This window comes from Hyperolius riggenbachi, chromosome 6, assembly GCF_040937935.1.
Source record: "Hyperolius riggenbachi isolate aHypRig1 chromosome 6, aHypRig1.pri, whole genome shotgun sequence".
Classification (NCBI taxonomy): Eukaryota; Metazoa; Chordata; class Amphibia; order Anura; family Hyperoliidae; genus Hyperolius; species Hyperolius riggenbachi.
The window spans coordinates 282,667,908-282,694,584 of record NC_090651.1 but is presented as its reverse complement, the minus strand read 5'-3'; the positions used below and the strand labels follow the sequence as shown (position 1 = coordinate 282,694,584).

Here is a 26,677-nt window from a genome sequence, read left to right as displayed (position 1 = left end):
GGGACCGTGAGAGAAGGCTTTATAGGATCCAGAGTCTCCCCTCTCCATAGGCGAGTATCTGCCTTTTTTTCATTTCACTTCACATTTACTTTAAAGAACTGGATAATTGGCATGGTAGATTTACACACAATTGCAACTGGTTTTGAGATCGGGAATAGTTTAAATCCTTTAATGCTGTGGGTCATTTAAAAAAAAAATATTTTTTTCCAATGTGAGTGATCTGCTCAAAAATGTTTCTTCACTAAAAATTGCACCACTTTATTGTGAATAAAACAAAACAAGGAGCGTGGGGAGGTATGCTGTGAGTCTCAAGCAACAACTGTAATTGCCAGGTCTAAGGGGAGCAGGAAAAAAGGGCGCCAGCTGAGGGTGGACGCAAAGGGCGCCGCCATAGACTCTAATGCAATTATACTTAATACGGCAAAAAAAGCTGAAAAAAGGGAGCCCAATAAATATCGTTAACAACATTGGAACATTACAGTTTTTGAAGTATGTAATTGTTTTAGAAGCTTGCAACGTTATAATTTTTGTCATATTATTTTGTTTGTATGTACAGATTTTATGTTATCAAAGGTATTATCGTTTCTATGTGTAAAAGGGTGTTTTTGCAGAGGGAGTGGTTAGTGTTAGGCACCACCAGGGGGAGTCGTTAGTTTTAGGTAACACCAAGGGGGGTGGTTAGGGTTAGGCACCACCAGGGGAGTGGTTAGGGTTAGGCACCACCCAGGCGGCGGTTAGTTTTAGGTAACACCAAGGGGGGTGGTTAGGGTTAGGCACCACCAGGGGGGTGGTTAGGGTTAGGCACCACCCAGGCGGCGGTTAGTTTTTTTGTAACACCAAGGGGGTGGTTAGGGTTAGGCACCACCAGGGAGTTGGTTAGGCTTAGGCACCACCGGGGGGTTAGGGTTAGGCACCACCAGTGGGTGGTTAGGGTTAGCCACCACCAGGGGAGTGGTTAGTTTTAGGCACCACCAGGGGAGGGTTCGGTGTGAGAGTAGGGTTGGGTTAAGCTGTATTTTTGAATTACGTAACTATTTTTAACGCTAATATCTTTTCATTATTATCTCCTGTCTGTATTTAAAACTGTATTTATCGTTAACCAAATTTGACAACGATGTTTATCGTTATTAAAATTACATTATCCACCGGCGCCATTTTGTTATCCAGCCAGGCCCTTTAAGCAAGGGGAACTCTTTTGTGCATTCTGGATTTTGGCAGATCTTTTACAGGTACAAAAAAAAGTGTTTACTGCAACATAGTAGTCCGCTTACCTACACATAGTAGTCATTTTTTTATATGTTACATCATATCTCTTCTGCACATATGACACCTTACCTTAGTTCTTCAACCACAGCTACTGGTTTATATCCAAGAGATACAAGTTCTTTCTAAAATGAAAAAGCAGCATCTGTATTATAGCAACTGGTGTATGGGAAAACTCCAAAGTTAAACAAAAAAAGCAGCAAAGTAATACTGGGAAGACACGGCTCGATTTTGAGCCATTAAGATGGCTAGATAGATCATTTCCAACACGCCCGATCGTTTCGCCACATTCCAGATTGAAGTGAATGGAAAAAGAGAAGAAAAACTGCGTAATTGAGCGGCAAAATGATCGAGTGGGAGAATCGAGCAGAAAAATCGACCAGTGTATTCCCAGCATAAGGCGGGGAGGAGTGGGCAAAACATATGATCACAAATCAAAATTTAATCTAATGCTAGGCACACACCATACAATTTTGTGTTAGATGGTTTGATAGATACTTTCCGACATGTCCGATCTTATTTCCGATGATGATTACATGATTCCCCCTTCCCTGCTTCCTCCCTCCCACCCTTCCAATCGCCGCCGGCGATCATGCCCATCAGGAAATCCCGTTCTGCACGAGATTTCCTTCAGGGCTTCCCCCGTCACCATGGCGACGGACAGAATGACGTCATTGACGTCGTGACTTCAGAGGGAGTCCCGATCCACCCCTCAGCGCTGACTGGCACTGATTGGCCAGGCTATGCACGGGGTCTCGGGGGGGAACCCGATTACGCGGCGGGTAGCGGAGAAACACGCAGCTAGCAAAGTGCTAGCTGCGTTTTTGCAAAAAAAAATTATTCAAATCAGCCCACCAGGGCCTGAGCAGTGCCCTGCGGCATTACTGGACGAGCTGAGCTCGTCCGTAATGCCCAGGAGGTTAACTAAAAGGGATAAGATGTAGAGCACCCCCCTGAAGATAACCTCGGTATTAGTGATGAGCAAATATTTCTTCGAGCATGCAAAATTTCATTGAAGGACTGAGAAAATTAGTATAAGCCAATCAATGCCGTTAGCTGCTAGAAATTTAACCAATAACAAATAATTAATCAGCAGCTGCTGTGTTTAAAATGCTCATCACTCCTCAATAGTGTAGTCAAAGAAAATAGCAAGAGTGTATACTCTACAGGATCTTCTCAAAAAATTAGCATATTGTGATAAAGTTCATTATTTTCTGTAATATACTGATAAACATTAGACTTTCATATATTTTAGATTCATTACACACAACTGAAGTAGTTCAAAGCCTTTTATTGTTTTAATATTGATGATTTGGGCATACAGCTCATGAAAACCCAAAATTCCTATCTCAAAAAATTAGCATATCATGAAAAGGTTCTCTAAATGAGCTATTAACCTAATCATCTGAATCAACTAATTAACTCTAAACACCTGCAAAAAATTCCTGAGGCTTTTAAAAAACCCCAGCCTGGTTCATTACTCAAAACCGCAATCATGGGTAAGACTGCCGACCTGACTGCTGTCCAGAAGGCCATCATTGACACCCTCAAGCAAGAGGGTAAGACACAGAAAGAAATTTCTGAACGAATAGGCTGTTCCCAGAGTGCTGTATCAAAGCACCTCAGTGGGAAGTCTGTGGGAAGAAAAAAGTGTGTCAGAAAACACTGCACAACGAGAAGAGGTGACCGGACTCTGAGGAAGATTGTGGAGATGGACCGATTCCAGACCTTGGGGGACCTGTGGAAGCAGTGGACTGAGTCTGGAGTAGAAACATCCAGAGACACCGTGTACAGGCATGTACAGGAAATGGGCTACAGGTGCCGCATTCCCCAGATAAAGCCACTTTTGAACCAGAAACAGCTGCAGAAGCGCCTGACCTGTGCTTGACACTGGACTTCAGGCATTTTGGCATTGGTCTTCCTCCAGACTCTGGCACCTTGATTTCCGAATGACGTGCAAATGTTGCTTTCATCTGAAAACAGTATTTTGGACCACTGAGCATCAGTCCAGTGCTGCTTCTCTGTAGCCCAGGTTGGGCGCTTCTGCCGCTGTTTCTGGTTCAAAAGTGTCTTGACCTGGGAAATGTGGCACCTGTAGCCCATTTCCTGCACACACCTGTACACGGTGGCTCTGGGTGTTTCTACTCCACACTCAGTCCACTGCTTCCACAGGTCCCCCAAGGTCTGGAATCTGTCCTTCTCCACAATCTTCCTCAGGATCCGGTCACCTCTTCTCGTTGTGCAGCATTTTCTGCCACACTTTTTCCTTCCCACAGACTTTCCACTGAGGTGCCTTGATACAGCACTCTGGGAACAGACTATTCGTTCAGAAATTTCTTTCTGTGTCTTACCCTCTTGCTTGAGGGTGTCAATGATGGCCTCTGGACAGCAGTCAGGTCGGCAGTCTTACCCATGATTGCGGTTTTGAGTAATGAACCAGGCTGGGAGTTTTAAAAGCCTCAGGAATCTTTTGTAGGTGTTTAGAGTTAATTCGTTGATTCAGATGATTAGGTTAATAGCTCGTTTAGAGAACCTTTTCGTGATATGCTAATTTTTTGAGATAGGAATTTTAGGTTTTCATGAGCTGTATGCCAAAATCATCAATATTAAAACAATAAAAGGCTTTGAACTACTTCAGTTGTGTGTAATGAATCTAAAATATATGAAAGTCTAATGTTTATCAGTACATTACAGAAAATAATTAACTTTATCACAATATGCTAATTTTTTTAGAAGATCCTGTATATGGCAAAAAGTAGGCAACAGAAATCAGGGAAGATGGGTAAGAAAGAAAGCTATGTGTGCAGGTTACATTTTCCTCAGGTGAAACAATCATTCATGATGGGGTCAGCCTAAAATCTAAAGCGTGCAGGTGTTCCCTGATATCACTGGCCTCCCCTCTATGCATCCCATCGCACAGATCACGTTCACTTGACACTATGTTACATTACACGTATGCTTCAAACTACTGAAGTCTTGTCAACATGTAGTTGTCAGGCTGGTAAAATAATAATAAAAATGTACATAGTCTTAGTGCTGATAGTACTATAAACATTGGATACTAAACAGATAACACAGAAGCTAACCATGTCTGAAGATATAAAAACAAAAGTTTGCTTTCCTAAAACAGAAAGAATTTGCGATAATTCAGGTTGGAGTGAGCTTGAGATGTCTCCCAGTGCGTCACTGCTGAATATATGCAAATTAACCATTGTACCCTTAGAAGCTAAACACACCTCCAGAACCGCTGGAATGCAATGATGTGTCAGCTTGTTAATATGTACAGAGCCATAATAATCCAACATGCATACAGACTGTTTCGGATTGTTTGATCCGATATAAAACACTGTGTAGCTGAATAGTTATCCCGTGTTGTGTTGTGTTTTTATATTCTGGTGGACTGAAGTTATAACAACTCATTCCATGGCCTGCTCTTATTGCAGTAAAGTGATAGCAAATTGCTTTTAGACAGATATACAATGTTCCCAAATGTAAAAAAAAAAGTCCATTATGAGATGCAGTTTGTCGTTTCAAAGCAGACAAGAAAATGAGCAATCTGTCTTTAACCAAAAATTCCATTGGATTTATATTGTGCTTATAATGCTTACTGTAACCTTTTGTGCTCAGAAGAATTCTGACTCCTTCGTCATTCTTATGAAGGCAAATAAAAGCTAAAATACCAATAAATCATTACAAATAAAAAAAAAAGTGAAGTTACTTGCTGTTTGTCATTCAAACATGCATGGAAAATTATACAAAGCTGCCTAGAGAAAGACAGAAGATAAGAAACGGTTCACTCCTACGAGGATGAGTCCAGAAGCACCAGGGGCTTCCCCCACTTTTTTCTTTTCAATTAATATAATCTACATGCCCTCCTGTTAAACTTTACTTTATTACTTTAACACCTTGTCCCCCATGCATGCCGGGATAGCAGGGGCGTGGCTAGCCACAAAGATCAGTGGCAAGTGCCCCAGATCTATACTGGGGTGCCCCGGATGTCCCCAAGAGAAAGTCAGCTGTGGTGCCTCAATGGGGGGCATGCTGGGTGCTGTGGTGCATCAACTGGGGGTATGCTGAGTGCCGTGCTCCCTCTATGTGGGCATACTGGGTGTTGTGGTGCCACACTGGGCGCTGTGATGCCTTTATGGGGGCATGCAGGGAGCTGTGGTTCTTCTATGGGGGCATGCTGGGAGTTGTGGTGCCTCAATGGGTGGCCTGTGGAAGCATGGGAGGGGGTACATTAGAAGGTCAGGGAATGCTAAGCCCACCCAGCAGAAAGGCACACCAGCCAGCACAGAAGCCAGGTAACTCTGCCCAGACATGACACTGCCTATTTATGCAATATGCTGCACTTTTGTTTTTTGTATTAATGGAGAGGGGGCTTTGTCCAACATTTTGCTGGGCAGGCCTACTTAGACTGCTGTTAAGTTCATGTAAAATTGGCTCCACCCATGACCACATCCACATTTTTGGTGCATGGCCACAACCATTTTTCTGAAAGTGCCCTGGATCTCTTAGGATTCTAGCAACGCCATTGTGGTATAGCCAGAGTGGATGAGCCAGACAGGGTAGGTTATGGTAAACAATACCAGCGTGCTGGTCCATGACATGGGAGGACCTGGCAGGAAGGGCAGACATCACTCTCCTCTCTTGCAAAGCCCCTATCCAAGTAATGGACAAGGGACTCACCATCACCTCTGATGCCAGTGGCGTAGCTAATGAGCTGTGGGCCCCGATGCAAGTTTTACAATGGGGCCCCATAAGCACTCTATATATATGTTACGGCCAGAACCCGAAGTGTGGCCACTTCTAGTTCTGGCCAGCCACTTCGGGTTCTGGCCGGCCAATGTGCAAAGTGGCCGCAGCGCAGCGGCCAATGTTAGAAATGGAAAGTTTACATTTATTTTACAGCCGTCTCGCTGCGGCCAAATGTATTAAAAGTTGCTTAATTTAATTAAATATAGCCGGCGGCAATGTGATAGATGAAGCCGCCGGCTTTCGCACTGCCTCCTCCTCCTCTCCTCCTCCCCCCCGCCTCTCTCCTCTCCCTGCCTCCTATACGACATACGGAGCAGCCGGGCGGGGACACGCGTGTCCCCGAGAGTCGTTCGTCGCGGCAGGGGAATCCTGCCGTTCCTGCAGAGCGGGCGCTGGCAGAAGCAATGTCTGCAGCCTCCCCGCTCTGCTTCCCCTGCCGCGACGAACGACTCTCCCGGCGGCTCCGTATTGTATGGAAGGCGGGGACAAGGAGAGAGGCGGGGGGGGGGGGGGGAGGCAGTGCGAAAGCCGGCGGCTTCATCTATCACATCGCCGCCGGCTATATTTAATTAAATTTAAGCAACTTTTAATACATTTGGCCGCAGCGAGATGGCCGTAAAATAAGTGTAGCTTTGCATTTCTAACATTGGCCGCTGCGCTGCGGCCACTTCGCAAATTGGCCGGCCAGAACCCGAAGTGGCTGGCCAGAACTAGAAGTGGCCACACTTCGGGTTCTGGCCGTAACATAAATAACAATTGATACGGCGCACCAAAACCTGTCAATGGCAACTACAGTGTCAGAGGAGCAAGAAGGGGATGTAGAACAGTTTGTTAGTGATCACTACTATTTAAAGTATCTATAGAAGTGATTATTACCAGCACAGGACCAATAGAAAGCTAATAATATAGTTGAGGCAGGGCCCCTCTGGCCCAAGGGCCCCGATGCAGTGGCTACCTCTGCACCCCTATTGCTACGCCCCTGTATGGTTCCCAGGAGAAGGGGGTGATAACTACCAGCACACATGTGGGGATTGGTATTAGGGAAGACTTATGGTGGAATCTAGAAGCTTTAAAGAGACTCTGTAAAGAAAAACAATTCCCCGGGGGGGGGGGTACTCGCCTCGGTAGGGGGAAGCCTCTGGATCCTATTGAGACTTACCCCGCCCTCCTGTCTCCCGCGGCGGTCTCGCTGCAGCCCACTGAATGCACAGCCGATAATCTGTCAGGCTGAGCAAAATTTACCTTTCCCTGTTCCAGCGGGGGTGCTGTTGTGGCTCTCTGCTCGGAAATAAGTGAAAATAGCCGATCTCTGTTGGGTCCGCTCTACTGCACAGCTGCAGGAGACCTGCGCCTGCGCAGTAGAACGGACCCGACAGAGATACACCCTCTTCACATCTCAAGATGCAGGGGACACCCCTCCTTCAAAACCCTTTAACTTGGCAACGGAGCATTACAGTGACACGGGACCTGGTGTAATGGAAAGCCAGGACTTTCAACTTTTTGCCAAACTTGGAAGCAATCGGGTGGGGGGGGGGAAGGAGGATGCAGTCCACATCCCAGAAACTTAATGCAGAAAATAAGGTAAAAACTTTTATTCACCTCTGTTGCCTCATTTATCCTGTAAGCTCTAAGGGCTGGGACTCACTAAAGCGTTTTTTTAGTGTTTTGTTTTCAATCGCTAGCCATTTCCCTAAACACTCTGCCAAATGTAAATGGATGGGGCAAATTCCACTACAGCGATTGCGATTAGGCAAATCGCAATCGCAGGAAATGCAGCATTTTGGGAGCGTTTCCATTCTAATTAATTGTATAGGGACAAAGAAATTGTTTCCAAAATCGCTTGCAAAACACTATGACAAATCTCTAGCGATTGCGATAGCGCTTTGCGCTTTCTAGTGGATCCCAGTCCTAAGTGTAGAAAGAAAAAAAGAATTACTATGTCCGCATCTTGAAAAAAGGAATACATTTGTGCTGTGTTTACATTGTTCACATAGATCAGCAGCAAACCGATTCAGGCAAAAGCTTATACAGTAATTACAGCTGCAGCAACTCTGCAAAGGGATAATCTACAATGTATTATTAATACCCAGTTGAAAAAAAAGGGAATCAATAAGGATTAGGATGGCAGCCTGAAAATGGCAGTACAATAGGCTCATAAATCACTGGCAGGAGCTGAAGTAGCAGTGGCAGTTTAATGTTCAGTGATCATTGTCATACTGCGGTAGCTATATATGATGCACAACGCTGCATCTGCTCGTTTCACATCATCCAGGCACTGTAGAATGATTACAGAGAGCTCACTAAGCAATCAAATCACATTAATTAGACGCTCGCTATGTACTTGTGTGTGCTCGGCAAAAAGCAATGCAGATTTATCAGATTGCTTCTGAATGCAAAACAAACATCAAAGATCAGCAATTTAGTCAATGAAATCACCGAAAATGTGAAGGAATCTAATTATTATTACAGTTTTCTTTTTTTAAAAGAACTGGATTAAAACTTTTCATGCCTCATGTACAGTCAGGACAATTACCGCTATACAGTAATTATTTGATCCCCTGCTAAGCTGGTAAGTTTGCCCAGCTTTGCAGGTAATTGAGTGAAATAAGTATTTGATTCTCTACAAAATAGCCAGCGTTCTAGGTCCAACAGATTAGTTGAATACCCTTGTGGCACATACACTACAGTCAATAGAATACAGAATACTAGAATACTGGTAAGTGTATAAATAGCACCTATCCACAGAATCAATTTCTTCCATTGCACATCTCCAGCTTCATGGACAAGACTAAAGAATTGGCAAAGTACAAGGCACCTGGCATCAGGGACAAGATTTAGACCTGCACAATTCTGTAATTGGATATAAGACGATTAGCAAGAAGCATGTTAACAAGGTGACAACTGTTGGTATGATTCCTTCAGAATGAGAAGTAATATACAATTACCATCAGTCATTCTCTATATGATGCTCCATGCAAGATCTTGTATCTTGTCCCATGGGGAGAGTATGATCATGGGAAAGGTGAGGTGTCAGCCCAAAACTACATGGGAAGCTCTTGTTAATGATCTAAAAACACTTGGGACAACAGTCACCAAGTGCACCATTGGTAGCACACTACAGCATAATGGGTTTAAAGGTCCCTTTGCTCAGGAAGGCACATGTAAAGGCCTGTCTTAAAGTTTTAAAGTTTGCCACTGAAAATCTAACTGATGCAGAGAAGGCTTAAGTGCTGTGGCCAGATGAAACCAAATTTGTGCTCTTTGGCACCAACTTAAACCGCTGTGTTCGGGGGAAGAGAAATACCGAGTATGACCTAGAATGCCAACCTCACTATGAGGCGCAGAAGTGGAAACATTTTGCTTTGCGTTTTTTTTCCTGCTTAGGGTACAGGATGACTTCACACATTGAGGGGCCAATGGACAGGACCATATACTATAAAATCTTAAATAAGAACCTTCTTCCCTCGGCCAGAACACTGAAGATGGGTTGTGGATGGGTCTTTCAGCATGACAACAACCTAAAACATACTGCCAAGGCAACAAAGAAGTGGCTAAAGAAAACATTTATTATTATTATTATTTATTGTATTTATAAAGCGCCAACATATTACTCAGCGCTGAACATTAATTTAGGTTACAGACAATATTTAGGGGTGACATACAGCAATATGACAATACAGGAATACAAGAAAACCAGATCACACAGCACAGCATGAGTATAAGGTAATGCTTAGTAGTCAGTCACTGGATGGAGCATGGAGATTAGGCAAGTTAGGTTCACTCAAGTGCATAGCATGGGTGCACAGTAATGGAGGTGCATGATCAGGTAGGACACAAAAGGAAGAGGACCCTGCCCAAAGGCTTACAATCTAGAAGGAGAGGTAGAGACACGAAAGGTAGGGACCAGAGTTCAGTTGTGGGTTTAGAGCAATTGTGAGGGGTGGTAGGCCAGAGTGAAAAGGTGAGTTTTGAGGGCTTTCTTGAAGATGTTGAAGGAGGAGGAGGGGGCTGCCCTAATGGGTGGAGGTAAAGAGTTCCAAAGTGTTGGAGCAGCTCTTGAGAAGTCCTCGAGGCGTGCATGGGACTGTATGATGCAGGGGGCAGTCAGCCGAAGTTCATTGGAGGAGCGGAGAGAGTGGCTAGGTGTGTACCTCTGAGTAAGATCAGAAATGTAGGTTGGACAGGTTTTGTGGACAGATTTGTAGGTCAGACACAATATCTTGAATATGATTCTGGACTGGATAGGAAGCCAGTGGAGGGATTCACAGAGGGGAGCCGCCCTGGTGGAGCGATGGGAGGAGTGGATAATGAGTGGATAATTCTGGCTGCCACATTCATGATGGACTGCAGTGAGGCTATTCAGGTCATAGGGAAACCAGACAGAAGGGCATTGCAGTAGTCGAGGCGGGAAATTATGAGGGCATGGATGAGGTCAGGAAAGGGCGAATCTTACAGATGTTACGAAGGTGGAAGTTGCAGGACTTTGTGAGGTTTTGGATGTGGGGAGTGAAGGAGAGTGCGGAGTCCAGGGTGACACCGAGACAGCGGGCTTGAGAGGTAGGGCGAATGGTAGTGTGGTTAACAGCGACATGCACATCTGGGAGGTTCAGGGATGGCCAGGGTGGGAAGTTCATAAATTCCGTTTTGTCTAGATTTAGTTTCAGGAACCTAACGGACATCCAGGAGGAGTTGGCTGATAGGCAGGAGGAGACCTTGTCCATGGTAGTGGTCGATATGTCAGGGGTGTGGAGGTAGATTTGGGTGTCATCTGCATACAGATGATAGTAAAAACCCATGGAGGAGATAACCTTGCCAATGGAGGATGTGTATAAGGAGAACAGTAGGGGCCAAGGACCGAGCCTTGGGGGACTCCCACCGCGAGGTGGTTACAGTATATTGAGCTTTTCTCCTTGTGGACTCAAAGCACTTCTGAGCTGCAGCCACTTACGGTATGCTCCATGGGCAACCAGAATCATTAGGGAGCTTTGGCAAAACTCCTTACAATTTCAAATACTGGCATGAGCCAGGCTTTGAACCCAGGTCAAAGACCAGTACACTATCAAGCTAACTGGTTATCGGTGTGGCGTTGCCATCCCCAAGACCTCAACCCTAAGGAAAATCTGGGGGCGAGAGCTGTAGTTTGTAGTTGCAATGAGGCAGCCCAAAAAATCTAGAGGAGTTGGAGAGTTTCTGTAAAGAGGAGTGGGCCAAAGTCCCACCCGAGATGTGTAGAAACCTTTCCTTAATATTATTGAAATAATAGCATTACATTAGCATTATAAACAAATGTAGACTGGTTAATGCCATTGTTTCCCCCATAACCATGCATGGCTGCGAAAGTTCGACCCTAAGAAACGCAGATAGAAGACAGATCGACTCCTTCAAGTTGTTGTGCTGGCGACGGTTGCTTCGCACTCCAAGGACAGCAAGGATGACGAACAAAGAAGTATTGGAACATATAAGACCAGACATGTCACTGGAAGGCAAGATCACCAGACTCAGACACACATATTTCGGCCACGTGATGCGATCAAATTCCTTAGAGAAAGACCTAATCCTAGGTCTGATCAGTGGCAAAAGGCGACAAAGCCGCCAGAGACCGCTTTGCGTTAACACCATCAAAGCTGACACATGATTGAGCTTAAAGCGGAATAAAAGCCAGCATTTCTTCTTTGCTCTAAAAAATTAATTACAGCATATTATAAACAACCAGCATTTCTCTTTTACTAGAACAGCGTTCAAAGGGTTACACACAGGGCTGGAAAGTTCTGTGCTCTAAATGTGGATGCATCCGAAGTGTAGATTGTTATCTTGTGTTTACTTAAATGTATCGAGTAAGGAATGTGACTGTGCAGGAGCTGGTGGACACAGACAGAGACTCAAAGCATTTCTGAATTCAATACATAATGAATAAAACCAGTTATTAATAAAATGCAGTCAGCTCTCAAAGCAAAAAACTGTAAATATGATAACCGTATGGCATATAAAAAGTAGGAAAACATGTTTTTATTGAATATTATGTCAGGGTTTTATACCGCTTTAAGGCAACTGGCAGAAAAGGTACAAAATCGGACAGCATGGAGAGAGCTGACCCATAGAATCACCAAGAGTCAGATACGACTGAATGGATAACATCATCTTCATTGTAATATTATTTCTCCACAAGATAACACCTTTATTTACAAAAATGTTAACCTGTTAAACGCCAAATGATCTTTTGCATGCAAGACCTGTAAAATATAGCAGATTTTTTTTCCTTTCAAAAAAGCTTTTATGTATAAAATTCCTAATCTATTACATATTTATGTAAAACCAATCCCTACAATTACCTTAATACGATCTTCTCTTTGTTTTTTCAAGAGTGTTATAATTTCTTCTCTTCTTTTTGCCTTAGGGAAGACAAGAAAATAAACTTCAACATACAGTACTTGCTTATAGAAGTGGTAATGGAATTCTTCAAAAGCATGGTTAGATTGTTAGGATATTTGTAATCCTGGCCATGATCTGCCAACAAATACACAAAAAACATTAGATATTCCATTAGAAAGTCCCTCAATAACAGAATTTGGCCATTGCTTCTGAAGCTTGGGGGGCTGATAATCTGTTAATTACATATCATTCTACTTTATCCTAAGGGAAGGGTACATGGTAATTACTGCTGCTCACCTTGCCTCCCACTTTTGCCAGTGGGAGTGGCTATGCCTTCTTCCCTCTACCATAGACGATCATGGGAGGCAGCACAGACAGGGGCACTGTTAACTTACCATTTTTCCTTCACCTGCTAATAATGCCAACATTTGTAGCACTTTTCTTCTGTCAGACTTAAAGTGCTTGAGAGCTGCAGCCACTTGAGCATGCTCAGTAGGCAGTTGCAGTATTAGGGAGTCTTGCCTGAGAACTCCTTACTGAATAAGTACTGGGTTACTAAATAGGAAGAGCCGAGATTCAAAATCCTGGTCAGAGGCGGTGCCCTTAATCAGTACACAATCCAACCACTGTTAGTCTATAGAGGGAAAGTGTTGTGTGGGGAAGAGAATGAGGTCTCCTAGCCAATACGGGGTTGTAAGATATCAGGGTACAACAATCCTGTGAGGCCTCACTGATGAAACACCATCTTTAATTCAATAAAATAAGGTTAAGAATGTTGGTAAGATCTAAAAAATCTTACAAGAATGTGCTCCAAGTAATGTAGCCTAAGAAGGATGAATTGTTATGCACCCAGTCTATATATATTAGACCAACTGATAATCAATAAGAGTGTGTGCACAAGGTGGCCTCTAATGGGCACTCAGAGCATGGAAGGCAATGTTATCAACAGATACAATGTCCTTATGTGGTGGGGGTAAGCCTGGCAGTCCACCTGAATGGATGGTCGCATTACCATAGAATGTCAGGGACGCCTATAGCTGGGTGTGCAAGAATAATGGGAAAGTGGGCAGAGATATCAGTGATGTGGAGAGAGCAAATAGGAAACAACAGGGCATTATGGTCTATGGTAAGACTGGAGTTACATCTTAAGAGCTTGTACGCACATATGTGAAACGTTGTCATCTTGAACACCAGATAACTGCTTTACTAAAATAAGCTCAGAGATCAATACCAAGACAATAGAAAAAAAGCATTTCCAGGTTCAACACAAAATATATATATAAAAAAAACTAATAAAAAGGCACATAAAAACAAATATATCCACAGTAGTAGCAGTAGAGTATTGTACTGTGTTAGCCATCAGTAAAAGCAATACGTTTTCTTATCAGGATGATACCATTTATTGGCCAACTTAGAAGATTTACATTAGCCAGTAAATGGTATGATTCTGATTCAAAATTTCTTGATATGCATCCACATGAGTAAATACGTTGTATAGATGGAACCTTATGGTGTCAACATCAACTTGTTAAGGAAAATTTGTTTTGATTTAATTACTTTTTTTTATTTAATTCATTAATGTTTAATTTACTGAACGCAAACTGTCTTTTCCTCTGAAAATCTGTCTAGACCTTTAACCTCCTTGCCGGTTATCCCGAGCTCAGCTCGGGGTAACCTGCCCAGGAGGATTTCTCAGGCCCCGCTGGGCTGATTTGCACATTTTTTTTTTCCTACACGCAGCTAGCACTTTGCTAGCTGCGTGTGGTACGTGATCGCCGCCGCTACCCACCGATTCGCCGCTACCCGCCGCGCCGCCCCCCCCAGACCCCTGCGCAGCCTGGCCAATCAGTGCCAGGCAGCACTGAGGGGTGGATCGGGATTCCCTCTGACGTCCCGACGTCCATGACGTCATCCCGCCCGTCGCCGTGGCAACCGGGGAAGCCCTGCAGGAAATCCCCTTCTGAACGGGATTTCCTGCTTGCGATCGGAGTTGGTGGGGGACTCCGCCGCTCAGCGGCTATCATGTAGCGAGCCCTGGGCTCGCTACATGATTTGAAAAACATTTTTTTTCAAAAAAGTGCTGCGCTGCCCCCTTGCCGGCGGGAATTGGACCGGCAAGGAGGTTAACAGGATGCAGTTTGAGACCCTGTGAATTTGAATATCGCCTAACATTCATTAACCATATCAGGCAAGCAATCCCATGATGGCCAGAATGGGTTATAAGCTAAATAACACTTAAAAATACAGTTATTATTTTTCTAGTCTGATCATGAAGATAGACTTTCCTCAGTACTATGCGCCTAGCAGTCCACCCACAGCAACCTTTTCCTTATTTTCTACTAAACAGATGACTTGATTAACATGAGTGACAGGCCAGATCAATGAAGAAAGCAATACAACAGACTATGGCTTCCTGCAAGTAGCAGTGAATCATGGAGTGCTTTTCCTCTAACTGGGTGAAATCCCAAAAAGGAAATGACACTATTGGCAGAAGACAATATCTCAATATAAATGTGGGTCTGATTTACTGAGGTTCTCCTGGGCTGGAGATCATAAATAACCCTTCAAAAAACTCTACTGGATTTATTAAAATTGTTTGCTATTATTTGGCAAGTTTGCAACTCTTGTCTGAGTGACACTGGACTGCAGTGAGGGGTGCTGAGCGGTTACTGAAATAGCAGTTGTGTGCAAACATCTGTCCAGAGGCCTATTTTTTAACTAAACGCAGGACATCCCGTGTTTATTAACATAAATGAGCCTGCATTGCTGTGTAAAACTAATCTGTATCAAATGCCTGGGTGCATGGCACCGCCTCATATCCAGCAAGAACCCTGTAGCTGGTGGAACTGATTATCTGGCAGTACTGCTGTTACAAGCTGCCACTGTATGCAGGCATAGATTCTTTCCTAAAGGTGGCTATACACTTGTTAGATTAGCAGCAGATAGATCATCAGATAGGTCTCTGATCTATCTGATGTGTTTAGGAACATTTTTTACTAGGAACAGATTACCAATAGATTTCAGTATGAAATCTATTGAAAATTGATCTGATGGCATTTTTTGCCATCAGATTTCCATTAGGTCCAATGCAAAATGATAAGCAATCTCAACAGATCGACCTAGATTTTCCAGCATGTCAGATCGATTGAAATCGGCCGCAGATCGATTGGTCAATTGAATTGCGATCGATTGATCAATCGATTTTGATCGATCGACTGGTCGCTAATCGGCTCAGTGTATGGGCCCCTTTACACAGCACAGCTAAGGGACAAGCAAGGGGGGCCTCCGACTGTTTAAGTATCACACTGGCATGGATTACTGGTTATGGAGGGAACAAGCACTAGCACTGGAGATGGACCTTTACATTGGGCAGTACATTGCCACAACAACTATGTTGAGGGAGTTTAGAGTTAAACTGGATGTTGTGATCTGACGGCTTGCAAGGTGTAATATATATAATCATTGCATATATTGCATGTAATTCAGTTTGTGCTGCTCATCCCCTGGTATATATTATTTTCTCCTGTGAGCGTGCATAACCACGGCCACCTCTAGCACAGTCAAGCATATAAATGAGCGGAATGCACATGTTCAGAGAGTTCAGTCAGCAGCTAGTTGGAAGGTGAGGTGTTTTTGATTTCCTTTTCTCCCATTTAGTTGACTCTTGGGCTTTTGAAACAGTTCCCACTTCTAAGCTAATAAAAACTAGCATTGTTATAGCAGGACTCACCAGATTGGGGACACATTGGTGCAGTTGGTGAGCTTAAGCGCGTTAAAGCGTGACCAAGAGCCCCATCACTGTTTTCCTATTGTGTGCTGCAGCCCCTCTGTATAATATACACACACACGTAAAAAAGATCCGCTCAGGCAAAAAATACTTTATTACAACTTTCTATATGGGAAATTAAAAAGCAAAGGTAGACATGCTTCTATAACCTCCTTAAAACCTACAGTTTTTTATACAAGTAGCATCAATAAAATATTGTCAATATACAAATAGAATTGCAAGCAATACCTGTCACCAGTACCCAGTAATTATCATTTATAGAGGCCCACCTTATAATAAAGTTGCATTTAAAGTTGCACTTGGACAAAAGCCACCAAATCATAGATGGTCTCCAGGGAAACAGGCAATTTGTTGAAAGGCTGTAGGATGAAGTACCTAAAGACCTACCAGCTAATAATCAGGATAGAATCAGGACCAATCGCAACAAAACAGTCCACATAATAATGGGTGGATTTCTGGAGGATATTGGCTTACACTTTGCGGCACAGCCACGCTTACCAAGCAAAACACATGAGATGGTGCCATACTCTCTATGTACCTCATCGTCACCAATTAGCTGTCCCAAATCTTGTCCTAACTGCAAGCTTTGTGCTTTGATTCTTTTCTTCAATTCTCTGCTTTGATCTGTTGCTATTCATATGACCGGATGATGTGTACCTACCTGTCCAGCACTTTGAAGCTCCAAAGAACCATTGCAATGTGCACTGGACGACTTTAAGTGTACTTGAAACTACTTGGGGATATGAGTAGTTCCATAAATTACCGGAGGAGTTCCGAAAAGCTGTTCAACCAAGTAGGTCAAATAGCCACACCCTGAACAGCACTGGAATGATGGGCTGGATGGAGGGAGGGGAAGGCTCCATGCTATTCAAAGCCTTCCCTCTATTTAGATAAGTATCTAACTTAAAGTTTTACTCATTATTACTCAAGTGTAATTGAACTTAAGACCATTTTTGCAACTGAAATTTATGGGGGAGTTTCCATTACAACGTCAGATCCACATACAACTTTTGTTTGCACATCTCAGGCTGCTTTGAGAAGTTAAAGACCAGCTGAGCTTGTGTACACTGTTGAAACATTCCTCAGGCTAGGAGCACACTAGGCAGAATCACATACATCTGTGTTGTTCAATGTGCGTTTTTCAAAACACACAACTTGCTCCATATTTCTCAAAAACGCACATGATATATTTCAATGGAGATGCACGGGACTGCGTTTTTACATGTGTTTTTGATGTGTTTTTAATTAAATATGATACTGTATTTTACCCTGTTTTGAAAAACTATTGAAAAAAAATACAAAACAGAAATGCACCAAAAATGCAAATGCTTGCAAAAAAAGTACCCAAAAATGTAGAAACGCAAAATGCAGAAGACTTATGGGGATGCAGATTGTATTGTGAATGGTAACATGAAAGTTTATAGACTTTCATGTTACATGTGTTGCGTACACTATGTGCAGTGCTTAAAGGGAACCTAAACTGAAAAGCATATGGATTTTTCCTTTTAAAGTGAACCCGAGGTGAAAGTGATATGGAGGCTGCCATATTTATTTCCTTTTAAACAATACTAGTTCCCTGGCAGTCCTGCTGATCTATTTGACGGCAATAGTGAACTTAATTACACCAGAAACAAGCATGCAGCTAATCTTGTCAGTTCTGACAATACTGTCAGAAACCCCCAACCTGCTGCATGCTTGTTCAGGGTCTATGGTTGAAAGTATTAGAGGCAGAGGACCAGCAGGGCAGCCAGGCAACTGGTATTGCTTAAAAAGAAATAAATATGGCAGCTTCCATATTAGTCTCACCTTGGGTTCCCTTTACAACAATTCCAGTTGCCTGACTCTGCTGCTGATCCTCTGCCTCTAATACTTTTAGCCACAGCCCCTCAACAAGGAAACATCCATATCCCTCTCAGTTAAGGTTCCATTTAAAGTAAACCATAGACCAAATAATAGAAAGAATCGATAATTACCTGAGGCTTCCGCCAGCCCCATAAGCACATCTTAGTTCTACGCCGTCCTCCCGCTGTCTGCCGTTCAGCCTCAATCTGCCCCAGTAACTGGTTCAGTCATGTCAGTCGGGGTCTTCTGCGCATGAGCAGCAGACCCAGACTGGACCCAACTGAGCCAGTTACCGGGCTGATTGCGGCTGAACGGCAGACATCGGGAGGACGGCGTAGGACTCAGACGTGCTTATGGGGCTGTAGGAAGACCCAGGTAAGTATCGATTCTTTCTATTATTTGGTCTATGGTTTACTTTAATGACTAACAGCACCGCACATAAGTCTGAATGAGCCCTTAAGCTCAACACACACCATATAATCTTGGTTGTACAGATTTACCAAATCTATGTAGTATAAGGGCCAACAGATTGAAAATATCTTTAATGATTGATTGGATAAGCTCTTATACTACATGAAAGTGGTAAGATTGAACAACCAAGATTGTATGGTGTGTGTTGAGCCTTAGAGTGGGAAAGAGTCCGATTTCGACTAAGTTTTATTGCAGTCACTCATCTCCTGTCCTTGAGACTACCAGTTTTCATATTAAAACCAAAAAATCTCCATGAGGGTCCTAGGCACAGGAAGTGGGTAAATCTTTCCAATAGGGACAAAAACAGTAATAGAACCCCTGAAAACTTTCTAAACCCTTTTTACACTATTCAAAACAAATGCACAAATGTTTTCTGGAGCTAGAATTTAACTAGCAGTCTCTACTGTATGCTTCTTAAAGAGACTCTGAAGTCAGAATAAATCTCGCTTCAGAGCTCATATTCAGCAGGGGCATGTGTGCCCCTGCTAAAACGCCGCTATCCCGCGGCTAAACGGGGGTCCTTTCACCACCAAATCCCCCCTTGCAAAATCCATGACCAACTTGGTTGTGGATTTTGCTCCTCCTGGAGGCAGAGCTAACGGCCGCAGCCCTGCCTCCAGTCGCGTCTATCAGCGGCGCATCGCCGCCTCTCCCCCGCCCCTCTCAGAGAAGGAAGACTGAGAGGGGAGGGGGAGAGGCGGAGATACGCGTCTGATAGACGCACGTGAGGCAGGGCTGCGGCGGTTAGCCCTGCCTCAAACAGGAAGTAATCCCCCGCTGCACGGAGGGGATTTGGGGGGTCAGGGACCCTCGTTTAGCCGCGGGATAGTGGCGTTTTAGCAGGGGCAAACATGCCCCTGCTATCTATGAGGTCTGAAGCGAGATTTATTCTCTCTTCAGACTCTCTTTAAGGTGCTGTTTATATTAAAGAGAATCTGTACTGTGAAAATCTTAAATAAATAAATGTACCAGCCTGTTTGTTGGCTTCTCCTAGCCCCCTCTGCGACATTTTTGCTGATCCTGCTGCTTTCTTGGTGATAACATCACTGTTTTATTAATTGTTTTTGTAAACAATGAAGATGGCCGCCAAACAGGAAATACATAATCAGAGCAGGTGCCTGTTTGCAGAGGCTCCTCTCAAATGTGATTTGATTGCTGGAATGTTACACCACTTGTTGCCTTAGCTGCTTGTCTGAGCTCTGAACTGATCTTTCTGCACCCACAGCTGTTCACATGGTCACAGCTCCTGAGCCTGCAGATGCTGGCTGTGAGCAGAGACCTTGTCTGACTCATACACACAGCACACACTCAGAGCCTGCAGGGTTCGTGGAGAAGGTGTGTATAACTTCTCCCTGTCACAGCAGAGCAGTGCATTCCTCTCTGCCTCGACAAGGCTTGACAAAGGAAAGAAGATTAGATTTATTACAGAGACAGTGCAACTAGAAAAGGGTGCAGCAAGCCAGACCACATTAGAACGGGTGTAGGAACTTATAGGATAGAAGGCTGAAAATTTTGTTACAGAGTCTCTTTAAATAGAAAACTATCTGTTCCAGTAAACCAAGAAAACTGCAATTTGTTTACTATGGCAAAAACATTAAAACAGTTTGTGTAAAATATTAGGCACAATTAACCGGCAATCCATCCAAAACAGTTAAATTGAATCCTATCCATAAATTAATACAATTACGGTACTAAAGAAAAAACAAACAATAATGCATAAATGACAATAATGTCCATAAAAAGTATATTTCTTCTAAGGTTTTATAAATAATTTTGCATACCCATAAAAGTGTAGTCAGGAAACCTACAGAGTGGCCAGAAACACACCGGTAGCAGAAACAGCATCTCAGCGAATCCATTTTGGAGAGAAATGTTTAATGTTTCCTAATGGAAGCCAAGCACTACTCCAGCAATTAATTGGAAGCCCTTATCTGCTGACTTGCAGAATGCCCCAAAGCTGCACAACGCAGGCTCTGCAAGTGTCTACTATAAAGATTAGAAAGATCTGTGCGGCTGGCTCTTGTCCCGGGCATAGAATTAGCTTTTTTTAAATTAAATCATGAATTTTACTGGAATGACAGAAAATGTGCCAGTTTGGTTGAGTTGTGGTCACCGGGTTATGAACTGCTGGAAAGAAGCAGAATGCAGTGCACATAAAAAGACAGAATATGTTTAGTTGAAAATGACAGCTATGATCAGTGTCTTAATGTAGAATTGGTGCAATTTTTTTTTTTTTTTTTTAAACGTTAAAAAGCAAGGCTACGTTTGAGAAGCTTTTACTGTACATCCCCGCCATCTCGCTACTTCCAGGTCCTGCTGAGGTTCTTTCTTGTTCCTGAGAGCCATCACTGACTACTAGGCTGTGGGCATTTCCATCCTGACCCCCTACACCAGAGGTGCTCACACTTTTCCAGCTTGCGAGCTACTTCAAAAATTACAAATTGAAAATAATCTACCAGGTAATATCTATCTACAGATGCAAGCTGCATTTGCAGCACATGCACAACAACAGTCCATCAGTAATTACTACAAGCCGCAAGTCAATTAGATGCACATCATAGAGTAGTGTTGGGCGAACACCTGGATGTTCGGGTTCGGGAAAGTTCGCCGAACATGGCCGCAATGTTCGGCATGTTCGGGCCGAACCCCGAACTCCCCGAACATCCCGCTTTTGGGGGCCCTATGGGGTCGCAGGCATAAGGGGAGAGCATGCCCCGATCGCGGGGGGGGGGGGGTCGGAAATTCCCCCCACCCCCTCCGCTAGCGCTCCCCCCTCTGCCCGCTTCCCCATACAAAAGTTTCAGGAAGTACCGGTCCGGTGGTAGTGGGTGGCTGGCAGTGGGCGGCACTGTGAAGTGAGTGACTGAGGAGGAGGAGTCCGGAGAGTGACGCGTTGAGGGAGGCCGGGCAGCGGGCGGTTCAGCAGTAGTACGGTAGCGCTAGCGGAGGGGGTGGGGGGAATTTCTGCCCCCCCCCCCCCCGCGCGATCGGGGCATGCTCCCCCCTTATGCCTGCGACCCCATAGGGGGGCAGTATTCGGCCGAACAGGGGCCCTGTTCGGCCCCGTTCGGCGGCCAATTAGTAGTTCGGGGCGAACCTGAACTTAAAAGGCCGAACACCATCAGGTGTTCGGCCGAACTCGAACATCACCCGAACAGGGTGATGTTCTGCAGAACCCGAACAGTGGCGAACACTGTTCGCCCAACACTACTCCTCAGTAAGCCAAAAGGCTCGTACACATGTGCAACTATTCCGCCCAACTATTGTGCAAATTTTTTCTGTTGGATGATAGTTGGGCATGTGTCGGCATGGCAATTGACTAAAAGAATGACTGATAACAGGCGGTTTGCTCGATCTAACCAGCAGATCATCTCACATGACTATTGGGCTGATATCAGAGCAGTGCAATGCAGTTGGCCACGTGTGTACAAGTCATTTCAACAACTTGTACTTGTTTTGAATGTAGGCATATCATGCGCACCGTTGTTCCGCTTGGGCACGCAGTATGCAAATTAATTGGTCGTTCAGATGGATGGTGCTTGGAAAATACAAGTCGTGCATTTGCTTGGTCATGCGGTCAGTCATGTCATGGAGTTGGCTTGGCTTGAGTAAACTGGTATACAGTGTAGTTACAATGGGAGGGCTGTCACATGGTAGACAGTGGGCGGGGCAGAGCTTCACAATAGAGGTAGGCAATTTCATGGCAATAGAAGTTTGAAGAAAAAAATTTTAAAAAAATAATATAGATATATAGATTTTGAAGTGAACATGAATGGTAAATTATATGTTCCTTGTAGGTGGAATAAAACACAGACAGTTAAAGAAATATAGAGGGTGCCATTGCTGACATCCACTAAATAATATTACAGCCTTCTCAGGAAAAATATGTACAACGAGAGCCACCAGGATTTTTTGTAAAAGGCTAAAAGAAGCCCAAGGCTGAGTGCCTACTACACGCTTGCGTTTTTACCTGTAGAAATCGCATGTGGTTTTGACACAGAAGAGAAAAAATGTGCTATTTTTTAGCATGCAGGTAGCATAATGGTCAATTTCTCCCCAATTTCTATGTAAAATGCATGTTCAAGTTTCACATGTAGACCGATGCGTAATTCAGACACATAGGGCCATATTCTATTGCTGAACTCGCCAGCGCTAAGCACTGGCGAGTTCTTAACTTAGGCGATGGGTGCATCGCCTAATCTAATTAAACTTTAGACCCCCCCCCAGGCGGAAAAGAACTCGCTTGGGCGATTTAATCGCCCAGCGAGTTCTTACCACGGAATCCAATTACCCTTATCATGTCTCAGACATGAGTGTTAGCTTAGACCTGCAAAAAGCAGGTCTAAACTAGCTAACACACGTCGTCGCCGCAGCATCTGGGGGTCTCCTTTCATAAGGAGACCCCCAGAGCTCCCCGTCGGGTCGCCGCACAGTTTAGAAGCCCCCGCGCAGCTCTCCAAAGGCTCCCCTGTCATACGTACCGCCGCCGATCACCCGCCGCCTCTCGCCGCAAAATCCACCACGTAATTACAGTGTATCTAACACTGTAATTACTGTGCGCATAGAAGGAGCCCGGGCAAAGCATCTTTGAATCTGCAGCCGGGCTCCCCATTGGTCCGCTGTCTGAACCCATAAAATGGCTCAGACAGCGGACCAATGGGGAGCCCGGCTGCAGATTCAAAGATGCTTTGCCCGGGCTCCTTCTATGCGCACAGTAATTACAGTGTTAGATACACTGTAATGACGTGACGGATTTTGCGGCGAGAGGCGGCGGGTGATCGGCGGCGGTACGTATGACAGGGTAGCCTTTGGAGAGCTGAGTGGGGGCTTCTAAACTGTGCGGCGAGCCGACGGGGAGCTCTGGTGGTCTCCTTATTAAAGGAGACCCCCAGATGCTGCGGTGGAAGATGTCGGCGATGTCGGCGGGCGAGTGCGCATGTGTGGGGAGTGAGGCCGTGGTGCTGATGGACAGCACCACAGCGTAAACCTCACTACCCATCGCTCGGTAAAAGGGAGCTTTCGCCTGAGTAATGCTCCCTAACGATCGGCCATCGCGCGAAGGATATGGGCAATAAGATTTGCCGGTAATCCTCGCGCGATGGCAAGGTGATAAGTAGCTCGCATCTGCAAGCTACTTATCACCTTGAATAGGATATGGCCCATAATGCGAAAAAATGCATCAGACTGAACTTTTCATGCAGCACATCACGGGCAAACATTTGCATTACATGTAAACTAGCGCATACATTTTTGTTCTGAAAAAACAAGAAAAAAATGGCATGAATGGAAATTTAGTAGGCACAGCCCTGTAAATCATGGCTTTTTGTCCTTGTACCAGGCATGCTTAAATGACAACTGAAGAGAGAGGTATATGGAGGCTGCCATATTTATTTCCTTTTAAGCAATACCAGTTGCCTAGCTATCCTGCTGATCCTCTGCCTCTAATAATTTTAGCCATAGACCCTGAACAAGCATACAGCAGATCAGCTGTTTCTGACTTTATTGTCAGATCTGACAAGATTATCTGCATGCTTGTTTCAGGTGTGATTCAGTCACTACTACAGCCAAATAGAAAAGGAGCACTCCCAGGCAAATGGTATTGTTTAAAAGGAAATAAATATGGCAGTCTCCATTTACCTCTCATTTCAGTTGCCCTTTAAGCATTAGCTTAAAGCACACCAATAGCAAAGTACCACTATTTTCTGTACATGTGAATTCCTACATTAAAGGGTTAAATTAATTGGTTCCAGGTTTAATTTGGAGTACAGGTTCTGATCGACTTAGAAGAATTCATTACTTTACATTAATAATTGCATGCTAAAAGGATTGCTAAGTAAAAATAAAAAAAAAATCACGAGATGCACTTATAATCTAATTGAGATTATGATGGGAATAGGGCTGTCTATGTTGGTTAGCTTTACAGAAGGAAGGCAAGAATATTTAATTAACTCAATACTTTTAACCCATAACACTTACAATATGTGCATTAAATATGCACATAATCTCTGAAATGCATAAAGATCATTTCAAGTGGCAGTATGTTGGGAAGCCCCCTGTTTTTGAAGTGTTAAAGTGAATGTTTACCGGTAAAAAAAGAAAAAGTCAGATACTCACCTAAGGAGAGGGAAGGCTCGGTCCTAATGAGCCTTCCCTCTCCTCTCCCGGTGCCCGGTCCCGCGCAGGATCCCCCGTGGCAGTATTCGACCAGTTCGGTCAAATACTGCCACTTCCGCATGCCGAAGGGAGCTTTCGGAAGCCTTCGGGAGCACTCGGGCTCCCGATGATGCGGCCGCTCCATACTACGCATGCGCGAGCGCCCTCTATGACGCGCTTGCGCGTACGTAGTATGGAGCGGCCCGTCTTCGGAAGCCCGAGTGCTCCCAAAGACCTCCGAAGTCCCTGCGGCGGCGGACGCGAACAGGGGAGCCAGCGCAGCACCGAGGGCACCGGGAGAGGAGAGGGAAGGCTCCTTAGGACCGAGCCTTCCCTCTCCTTAGGTGAGTATCTGACTTTTTCTTTTTTCAAACGGTACCCATTGGCTTTAAAGTTGTGAGTTTAATCAGCCCATTTCCAACACTTGTGCTGTGATCTGAGCTGGATTACTTGATATAGCCAGGCAAACCGCATGGAGTTTGTTTTTCTGTGCAGAAAGAGCATGGAGTACAACATCACAGAGCAATGCAGTCACTGTTCTTATCACTTTCCCACAATGAAAATACAATTTTATACTTATATAGAACATTAAAGTGTACCCGAGACGACATGTGACATGATGGGTTAAATATGTGAATGTACAGTACAAAACATATTATTAACCAGGCTCTTTTACTTGTTTTATTTTGCTGCCTGAAACAGTTCATCTTTATGCATGAAAGTAACAGCTTCTGTCTTGGTAGTAGCTTGTCGAGAATACAGTAAACATCACTGACAACTAAATTACAGCCATACAAGTTTTCCTGGCAGAATAGTTCCTTTTTTTTTTTTAACTCTAGGACACTTCATAGGGGGCCACTGAGCAGAGACAACAAAATATGCAATCATCTTTGTAAATGTTCAAATATCAAATAAAACCATGGGATATCTAAAAAAGTCAATTTTAGGAGTAGGAGGATAAATACAATTGTTTATCTAATCAGATTATTTTCACCACAGGTTCACTTAAAAAAATAGCTTTTAATACTTAATACATATAAAAAGAGTACAAAAAATAATAAATAATAGGCCTTCAATGAGGCAATTATAGTTTGCAGGCTAAACAGGTGGCTGTATCAGTTTGTATCCACCTAGAGCATGTCTTCTGAGCCAGAATAAACTATTTGCTCTTACTACACTAACATCCCCCCACCACAACACAGCATGTTTCATCCACCTAAAAGATAGGGGCTTCGTCAGGGGATATTAAAGTGCATAGGTGTTTACAGTGCTATACAATAAACAGTGCAAATGTCAGAAAAATAACACAAACTGCATCATAGCCTCACGGCTAACGTTACAGGCCTTAGAAAGGTGCTGAGTAAGGAAAGTTGTGCGTCATCATGTAGAGCCCATTTCTCTGTCTGTCCTAAACACTGGCATGGATATGGCCTTTGAGGACTGGAGTTGGACAGCCCTGTTTTAAATGATGTGGATCATGTGGGAAGGACAGGACCCAGCACATCGCCATCTGGATTGACCACTGGTGCATTCTAAACCAGATTTCATGTTTCAATGACAGTATTTCCTTTACAAAAAATGGTTTTAGCAAAGGTAATTCATGTTTGTTATCTGGCATCTACTACCTCTACTGGGTAAGCCCCTGAGCTTTTCAGCAGTAATCAGCCTGAATAATGTGAGTGAAGTTTATAGAGCTTGCTGTCTGTTCTCTCTATTACACAAACTAATATGTTTATTGCCTTGTACTTAAACCAGGTGCTCTCATGAGGATGGTTACTTTAAGAACTCCTCTGGGAACTACAGTCGTTTTATATATCAGCGTCTCAATACCACTTTCCTGGAAATTACTAATCATACTTACACCTGCAAGGAATCTTGTAAATAAAATAATTAAAGTCCTTAATCTCACTGGAAGATTTAAAGAGACACTGAAGCGAAAAAAAAACTATGATATTATGATTTGTATGTGTAGTACAGCTAAGAAATAAAACATTAAGATCAGAAACATCAGTCTAATTGTTTCCAGTACAGGAA

At 43.9% G+C, this 26,677-nt stretch overlaps 1 protein-coding gene across 2 annotated transcripts in view; it reads right to left on the bottom strand.

The window, feature by feature from the left end:
• HOATZ (HOATZ cilia and flagella associated protein) overlaps positions 1-26,677 on the bottom strand; it is a 54,012-nt gene that overhangs the window by 10,392 nt on the left and 16,943 nt on the right. The window contains exons 4-5 of one of the 2 annotated variants that reach the window (XM_068242844.1): positions 12,351-12,410; positions 1,336-1,388 (exon numbers count right to left, since the gene is read on the bottom strand). In XM_068242844.1, the coding sequence (XP_068098945.1) occupies positions 1,336-1,388; positions 12,351-12,410 (113 nt within the window). The remainder of the gene's footprint in view (positions 1-1,335; positions 1,389-12,350; positions 12,411-26,677) is intronic. The other variant, XM_068242845.1, reaches the window with a different exon arrangement.